The following is a 9028-nucleotide window of genomic DNA, read 5'->3' as shown; positions in this document are numbered from 1 at the left end:
TTCTATATTCAATTCCTCTTGTTATGAAGGCCAGCATGCTATTAGCCTTCTTTACTACCTGCTGTACCTGCATGCTTGCCTACATTGACTGGTGTACAAGAACACCTAGATCTCTCTGTACTGCCCCTTTACATAACTTGATTCCATTGAGGTAGTAGTCTGCCTTTCTGTTCTTGCTACCAAAGTGGATAACCATACATTTATCCACATTAAACTGCATCTGCCATGCATCTGCCCACTCACCTGACTTGTCCAGGTCACCCTGTAATCTCCTAACGTCCTCATCACATTTCACCCTGCCACCCAGCTTTGTATCATCAGCAAATTTGCTAATGTTATTGCTGATACCATCTTCTATATCATTAACATATATTGTAAAAAGCTGCGGTCCCAGCACGGATCCCTACGGTACCCCACTGGTCACTGCATGCCATTCCGAAATGGAGTCGTTTATCACTACCCTTTGTTTCCTATCAGCCAACCAATTTTCAATCCAATCTAGTACTTTGCCCCCAATACCATGCGCCCTAATTTTGCTCACTAACCTCCTATGTGGGACTTTATCAAAAGCTTTCCGAAAGTCCAGGTACACTACATCTTCTGGATCTCCCTCGTCCATCTTCAGAATTACATCCTCAAAAAATTCAAGAAGAATAGTCAAGCATGATTCCCCCTTCATAAATCCATGCTGACTCTGTCCTATCCTGTTACTACTATCCAGATGTGCCGTAATTTCATCCTTTATAATAGACTCCAGCATCTTTCCCACCACTGAGGTCAGACTAACTGGTCTATAATTTCCTGCTTTCTCTCTCCCACCTTTCTTAAAAAGTGGTATAACATTAGCCACCCTCCAATTCTCAGGAACCGACCCCGAATCTATCGAACTCTGGAAAATAATCACCAACGCATCCACGATTTCCCAAGCCACCTCCTTCAATACCCTGGGATGTAGACCATCAGGCCCCGGAGACTTATCAACCTTCAGACCTAACAGTCTCTCCGACACCAAATCCTGGCAAATATAAATTCCCTCAAGTTCAGGTTCTTCAGCCACTGTTACCTCGGGGGGGGTGGTGTCAAAAGTTCTTACATACACAAGGGCTGAAGCTCGAGAGGCAATTCATCCTGCATCTGAGGGACTGTAGCATTTCCCTTTTTCCTTAGGGAGGTATGGTGACGTATCCATAACACCACTGAACTAGCAAACCAGAGATATGAGCTAATGCACTGACAAATACCATCACAGAAGTTGGTGAAATTCATATTCAATTATGAAACCTGCAAAATAGAGCATTGGTATGGATCTGAACTCTCAAGTGGACCAGATAAGGCAAGAGTCAGTTTCCTTCCCTAAATGTTACTTGTGAACCAGATGAGTTTTTAAGTCATTTCAGTTACGAATGTGGTTGGTTTCTAATTCGAAATTTAATTGAACTTGAACTCTAAGCTATTGAAGTGACAATTTCTTTAGATTACTTTAGATTAGATTAGATTACTTTAGATCAATGAACGTTTGCGGGACATAAACTCAGGTCTCTGAACTACGAGTCCAGCAACACACCTTACCATTCCTATTACATGGGAATCTCAATTATCTGAATATCAATTATTCGAAGGAGATCCCAAGGTACCAATAGAAACATTACATGAAAGAGCTGTTTCAACCCTGATCGCATCTTTTGTTTATATTGATTAAAAACTATCACTGCCAAGAACAGTCCTGGATATAGATGGCACTGTCTCCAAATGACTGACCTCCCGCACTCTCTCTTCTCTTCCCCCCCCCCCACAGTTTTCTTGGAGTTCTACAGAGGGATGAACCCTAAACCCCCTTTCCCAGATATTCTCTCTAACATTGTCCCGTACAGGGCAGAGGTGGAACTTACCAAAACGTTGCAGTTTAAAAAGATGTGCGTACGCTATTTGGAGACTTACCACAGAAAGATAGCAGTCTTACTATTGGTGCCCACACTCCGGCTGCCCCGGAGGGGGAGGGGCGGGCAGGGGCGGAGCTGGACCGGTTTGGGGGTGGGCGGTGTGCTGTCGGGGGCAGTATTGGGGGAATAAGGGGAGGGAGGTGCTGAGGGCAGGCAGGAGTGGGAGGTATTGGGGCGGGCGGAGGACAGTATTGGATGGGGCTTTGGGGGCGGTGTTGAGAGGCAGGCAGGGGGCTGTGTTGGATGGGGTTTTAGGGATAGAGCCTCGCACGTGCTGTGGTGCTGCCTTATCTACTGAATGGTGAACAGACTTAATAGAAAAGTCCCGAGCCCCAGAGGAAAGGCATTGAATCGATTAACCGAATAATCAATTCTCGCCCATCTTGTTCGGATAATTGAGGTTCCTCTGTAAACTGTTATGTCCCTGTTACTGTCATTGTTTTCCATGTTTCACAACTATTAATTTTCAAGTCCATGGTACTCTTTGAAAATATATACTGAAAAACGTCCAGCTTGAGCTCACCATCTCTCTGAACAACTTCATCTCTAATTTGTCACATAGCTTGCCCAACATGGAAACTTCCTGCAACTAAATATCTGGAAACCAAACCATCACAGCTCTCACAACAAAATACAGCAGTGGTGTATTATTTTGATTCATGAGTAACAGTCATTGAGTTAGCAAACTCAACCCTTTTCAGAAACTCAAAAACAATATAGACTGAAACTTCAATGTAATAAAGACTCTTAAAAGTGCCAGAGCTAACAAACCAAAGACTCACTTGCCACCTTAAATGAATATAAGCAACTTACTTGAAAATGGAGTCACAGGTAGACTGTGTAGTGAAGGGGTTTGTTTGGTACGTTTGCCTTTATTGATCAACGCATGGAGTATAGGATTGAGAGGTCATGTTGGGACTGTACAGGACATTGGTTAGGTCACTTTTGGAATACCTTGTGCAATTCTGGTCTCCTCCCTATCAGAAGGAGGTTGTGAAACTTGAAAAAGTTCAGAAAAAATTTACAATGTTGCTGCCAGTGTTGGAGGTTTTAAGCTACAGAAAGAGGCTGAATAAGCTGGGGCTATTTTCCCTGGAAAGTCTGAAGCTAAGGGATGACCTTATAGAGGTTTATAAAATCACGAGGGATATGGAGAGAGCCAATAGTCAAAATCTTTTCCCCAGGGTAGAGGAGGCCAGAGAAAGACTTAAAATGGACCTAAGGGGCAACTTTTTCACGCAGAGGCTTGAGTGTAAGGAATGAATGCCAGAGGAAGTGATGGAGGCTTATATAATCACAACATTTAAAAGACATCTGGATATGTACATGATTAGTGGGGGGCACGGTGGCACAGTGGTTAGCACTGCTGCCTCACAGCGCCAGAGACCCGGGTTCAATTCCCGCCTCTGGCGACTCTGTGTGGAGTTTGCACATTGTCCCCGTGTCTGGGCGGGTTTCCTCCGGGTGCTCCGGTTTCCTCCCACATTCCAAAAACGTGCAGGTTAGGTGAATTGGCCATGCTAAATTGCCTGTAGTGTTAGGGGTAGGTGTGGGGGGAATGGGTCTGGGTGGGTTGCGCTTCGGCGGGTCGGTGTGGACTTGTTGGGCCGAAGGGCCTGTTTCCATGCTGTAGGGAATCTAATCAAATCTAAAAAAAAGGAAGGGTTTAGAGGGATATGGGCCAAATGGCATTAGATTAATTTAGGATATGAGTCGGCATGGATGAGTCGGACTGAGCTGTCTGTTGTGCTGTACATCTCTATGACTCTATTATACAGGGCTATTTCAAAGAGCAAGAATTCATTCTCAGTGTCCTGGCCAATATTTATTCTCAAAGAATGTCAGATTATCCGGTCCTCAATTCACTGCCATTTGTACGGTGTTGCTGCACAGAGATCAGCTGGTTTGATTCCTACATTACACTTCTCAAGATGACTATCCTACAAAACTACTTCATAACTTTAATGCTGTTAAATGCCTTGAGACAGGATATTGGTTAGGCCATATTTGAAATATTGCGTGCAATTCTTGTGTCCCTCCTATAGGAAGGATATGCTGTGAAATTTGAAAAGGTTCAGAGAAGATTTACAAGAATGTTGCCAGGGTTGGAGCTATAGGGAGAGGCTGAAAACGCTTGGAGGGGTTTTCCCTGGAATGTTGGAAGCTGAGGGGTAACCTTATAGAGGTTTATAAAATCATGAGAAGCATGGATAGGGTAAATAGGCAAGGTCTTTTCCCCAGGTAGGGGAGTCCAGAACTAGAGGGCATAGGTTTAGAGTGAGATGGGGAAAGATTTAAAAGGGACCTAAGGGGCAACCTTTTCACGCAGAGGGTGATGAGTGTATGGAATGATCTGCTAGAGGAAGTGGTGGAGGCTGGTATAATTACAACATTTAAAAAGACATCTGGATAGGTATATGAATAGGAAGGATTTAAAAGGGGTATTAGCCAGGAGCTGGCAAATGGGAGTATATTAATTTTGGATATCTGATCAGCATGGACGAGTTGGACCAAAGTAACTGTTTCCATGCTGTACATCTCTCTGACTCTATAACATGCTTAAGTTTTGAAAATATAATAATTTCTTTCAAATGTAGTTTTATCCTGTGTGTTAATTCACTAAGTATACAATAATGCAGTGCTGAAAAATCCATATGATGATTTAATCACAGGAAAAAATCAGGAGTTGGGAAATTTCACATGCAGTTTTTGTAACTGAATAACAAAGGAAGAAATGAGGAGGAGGGGGAAAAACAGTCACTTTCATTTTCACAATGACAAAAGTAGCTTCAGATGCTGGGGCCTGGATGGACAATTATGCTAATTAAATAATGAAACATCCCCATGCTCAGAGTTCACAATTGTAATATTACAAACCAATTCCTTCACCGAAAAAGAATGCCTAGGTGATTCATCCAATAGTCAGTCCAGCATTTTGTTTTTAAACATATGTGGAATTTTCATAATAGGGTTCCAAGACACTCTAGCTGACAAATATTAAAATGAGTGATTCAGGAAGCACAGCAGAGATATCTTTAGTAAGCAGTCTACTGTGATGTGAACATGTGGGTAGCTAGTAGTACAATGGGTCCATTTGCATCAAATTACATGTCCCAAATTCCAGTCTAACAACAACTTTTATTTCCAACTCGTTTCATTAGAATCTCATGTAACAAGATTTTACAGATATAATAGGACAAATAAGTGAAAGCCTGGTCAGTGTTAGGGTTTAAAAAAAACGTAAGCAGAGAGATGGAGCATGTCGAGAATCAATTCCAAATCTTAGCACAAGGTGGTTGAAGGCATAGCTATAACCGATAAAGCACGTGAAAATCAAGAACACAAAAAAAAGGAACTGAAGGTGAGCAGAGATTTCAAAAGGATGCAGAACACATGAATCAGAAGGCCACTCTGCCCCTCAAGCCTGTGTGAACACTAAGATGAAGAATTACTGACCTGATTACGGCACATTCCAGTCTAACCCCATGACCTTTTATCCTTTGTATAATAAGAATCTAACTCTGCTTTAAATATATTCAAAGACTCTACAAAATATGTTGGAAGTAGAGATCCAAGGATTCATGACCCACCGAGAAAAGAAATTCTCATGTTTGAAATAGTGACCCCTAGGTTCTTGATTCTAAAACATCTTTTCCACATTCACCATGACAAGACCCCTCCAGATCTTAAACATTTCACTCAAGTTGCAAGAGTTTAGACCTAAAGCCATTGAAGGATCTGATGATCAGGAAAATGTTCAGAATGAGGCCTTCACAGAAGGGGAGCCAACTGAGATCACATGATGCTTGAACAGAACTTATGTGCTAAGATAAAGAGAAACCCTATGTTTGTGAAGGTTAGTTAACAGGACGCAAGCAAGGGAAGCATTTTTAATTCTTTAATACTTGAGATAACAAAGAAATGATAAGCCATTCAGAAGATGGTCTTATTAATGAAAGCAGGTATGTGACTGAGAGCTCAGCTCAGGGTGAGATGAGACACCAAGTGGTTCAGCTTCAGAGAGAAAAAGATGGACTCAGCCATGGAATATTCCAAGGCAGGGACCTTAAGAAAAAAAACGGGAAATTCTACGCATCCAAAATTTGGGCAAAATTACACCTATCTCACTCTCCAGGGCAGAAATTAATTTCGGGATGGGTAGGAAAGAAAGAGAGTGAGGAAAAGGAAGATAATTCCTGCGAAGATTTAGCTCAACATTTTGCTAGTTGAGAAAATTAATCGATTAGAAATAATTTGGCATTTTGCGTGCTAACAGTTATTCAGAAATGGCAAAGAATGGTCATAAAGCATCATGCTAATCACAAGCCTTGCTGCACCACAAACTTCAGTCATCCTTAATTCCAGAATAAACACATAGCAGCATTACTTAGACGTACTAAATTGCAAACGAAACGGCCGCACCCTAGAAAAACAAAATATTCCGGAAAATGCAGCGCTGCCCTTGAAGTGCATTAAAACCGCAGCTTGAAACACTCCGCCGTCCGATCGGCACAATAGTTCTCCTCAATCGGCTATACAAGTTTCCAGACAAACAAGGAAAGAAGCAACGTGAGCTAATCACATTGCAAAAAGTTATTTTCAGCATCAGCATCTGTGGATTTGTTCTCAATCTACATCACATTTGTCGCAAACTCCCACTCAAACTCTGAATTTAGAATATTCTTCCCAGAATTTACGTTGCAACTAGTAGACTTCTCAAAAAACGAGCAACCCACACCACGTCCACAAGATACCCAACAATCTGCACTTCTTTTCAACTTCATCGCCTCCGGTGAACACCAGATTCCGGTTCTGGCACAAACCGTGTCAATGCACGTAAAAGTCCTGAGATTCGGCTAAATCTGAATAAATTGTTCACTGATGCATTAGATGTTCCACGAGGGGAGAAAATGTTTCAGAACAACTCTAGCACACAAAAGAGCCCTACGGGCACTGGAGTCACTGTACAGCTTTTAGGATAAAGAAAAATACTGGTACAAATGTTAAGGTTACCAATTAAGATTTTTAACTAACAATATAAAACTGTTTTCCATGCACCTAGTCCTGTGAGACAGAATTAGGTGGACACGAGCTCTGGGTCACAAAGCTGTTGAACTTAGCATAGCTTCGCAATTCTAGAGACTGTTTATCTGTAAAGAGGGAGTGGAGGGATCAGCCGGACTTTCTCCAGTTTAGAAACTGCCATACAATTCTAAATCAGCCTAACTTCACCCTGCAAGCAGGGTCTGTAACAATTCTTCAAACGGTTACTTTTGAATGTTCATAAATCTCCAACATTGTTATCAGAACTACATTCGTGCAGTTTTGAGCACATTGTGCATGACCTGACGCACCTTTTGCTAAACTCCTTTGTATCAATGGGCCGAGGAGAATGTGTTAAGTATTGTAACATCTCCACCAGCTCAATGATTCAGATTTTTTTTTTAACAGCAGCACAGCCATTCCAGAGCATTTATTTTTATGCATTTAGTTCTTTTTTTTGTTTTGCTGCAGAATCCGACCACTATTGTCAGTGTTTTCCCAAACGAAACTCGCTCATTCGCAACAATTTCCTGCAAGTAACTATAACTTATGCCGAAACACCTGTATGCATACGTAACCTCATCCATTTTTCTACAGAATGCAAGAAGTTAAAATTATGTTGCATGGGGTTTTCCCCCTTTTCAAGGTGCAATTTAAAAGCTGCAGTATTTTTTCCTCTGTGCACTATGTGGCAGGAAGCGGCGAGGGTGGCTGTGCGCAAACGCGGGGGCTGTGGCCCTATGCTAGCCACCGGGAGATCACTATTTGGCAGGAGCTGCTTGCGGCCCAGTCTGCAGCCCTGCATATACCCCTCCCCGCTCGGTTGACTCTCGAAACGTCCTTCACGTTGCAAACCCTTGGCTTAAACGTACATAAAACGTTTGCCCCTTCCCTCTCCTCACGAGCCGTCGCCCTCTGTTGTACCTTTGCATTTGAGGCGGCTGCAGCTCGGACGGTTCCATGTCGGTAGCCTTACTGGTGCAAAGTGCACGCCATGACCAGTTGTTGTTGCTGCTGCCGTCTTCAAAAGAGAGAGAGAGAGAAGCACTCAAAAGTTTTCTGGAGAGGGGGAAGGAGGCAAAAAATGAAACAAATGGTGGGAGTCCACCCAGTGGCTGCAAGCTGCAGGGACTGAGTCGTCAGCCAGCACTCGGGCGCCTCTCTACTACCGAGGCGGCCATCTTGCGACCGGTATGTGGTAACTAGGGCAACCGGCTACAGCCGGCAGAGGGCAGCAAGACGGACAACAACAACAACAACAACAACTGAAAACACTGCCTCCAGGTGTGTGCACACCTCTGTGTTCATTTCCCATTGTCTGATCAACCTGAAGCACATTAACTCGAATACATCAATTCACTGCAGTTATTCGCGTGGGAAGGAACAGGTCAACTGTTTTCTATCCCCCAGGAACATAAAGGTGAAAGGAATCGGCTGCTTACTTTTTCCAACCGTGGTGATTTTGTTTTTCTTTGCATCAGGCCCTCAGAGGGGAAGCTTCCGCTGTTTCATAAATCAAGATATTTTACCTCTTAAGAACGGTGTCTGGAGTCGACATGGTAACTTTTTATTCTCTCCGCAGATGTTGCCAGACCTGCTGAGTTTCCCCAGCAAGGTTTTATCGTTTATTTCGTGTAGGTTCCAGGCGAAGGGTTGAGATTTTTAAGTTAATTGATTTGTGTTGAGGGTGTTTGCTTGCTGGCTGGCTGGTGGAGGTCAGTCTTTCTCTTCGTGGTAATTGGTGCCACTCTGTCAAGCTCTGCTGGCCATTCAGACACCAACCTGTCTGGAAGAACCACCAGCAGCTTTTTGCTGCAAATGCACTGGCTCATAGCCACTCGTGGGAGATAGTGAGGACTGTAGGCGGTGGAGAGTCGGAGCTGGAAAAAGGTCGAGTGGAAGGAGAGCCGACGTTTCGGGCAGGATTCTTCATCAGATCTGGGGAGGGGGCTGAGAAATAAATAGGGGGAGGTGTTGGGACTTGGGAAAAATATCTGCATGTCAGTAGGGACGGTTCCCTCCATGACTCACTCATTAGGTCCACA

The 9028-nt window shown here is 43.3% G+C and overlaps 1 protein-coding gene across 3 annotated transcripts in view; it reads right to left on the bottom strand.

The window, feature by feature from the left end:
- map3k4 (mitogen-activated protein kinase kinase kinase 4) overlaps positions 1-8917 on the bottom strand; it is a 215982-nt gene extending 207065 nt beyond the window's left edge. The window contains exon 1 of one of the 3 annotated variants that reach the window (XM_043696303.1): positions 8513-8917. In XM_043696303.1, coding sequence (XP_043552238.1) covers positions 8513-8541 — 29 coding nt within the window. In that variant the 5' untranslated portion in view covers positions 8542-8917. Of the gene's footprint in view, positions 1-6337; positions 6732-7907; positions 8392-8512 lie in introns of those variants that run through there. The other 2 variants (XM_043696302.1, XM_043696299.1) reach the window with 2 other exon arrangements.
- Between the last annotated feature and the right edge of the window lie 111 nt (positions 8918-9028).

This window comes from Chiloscyllium plagiosum, chromosome 9 (assembly GCF_004010195.1).
Source record: "Chiloscyllium plagiosum isolate BGI_BamShark_2017 chromosome 9, ASM401019v2, whole genome shotgun sequence".
NCBI lineage: Eukaryota > Metazoa > Chordata > Chondrichthyes > Orectolobiformes > Hemiscylliidae > Chiloscyllium > Chiloscyllium plagiosum.
The sequence above is the reverse complement of the archived record's forward strand: the minus strand, read 5'-3'. Positions and strand labels throughout refer to the sequence as shown.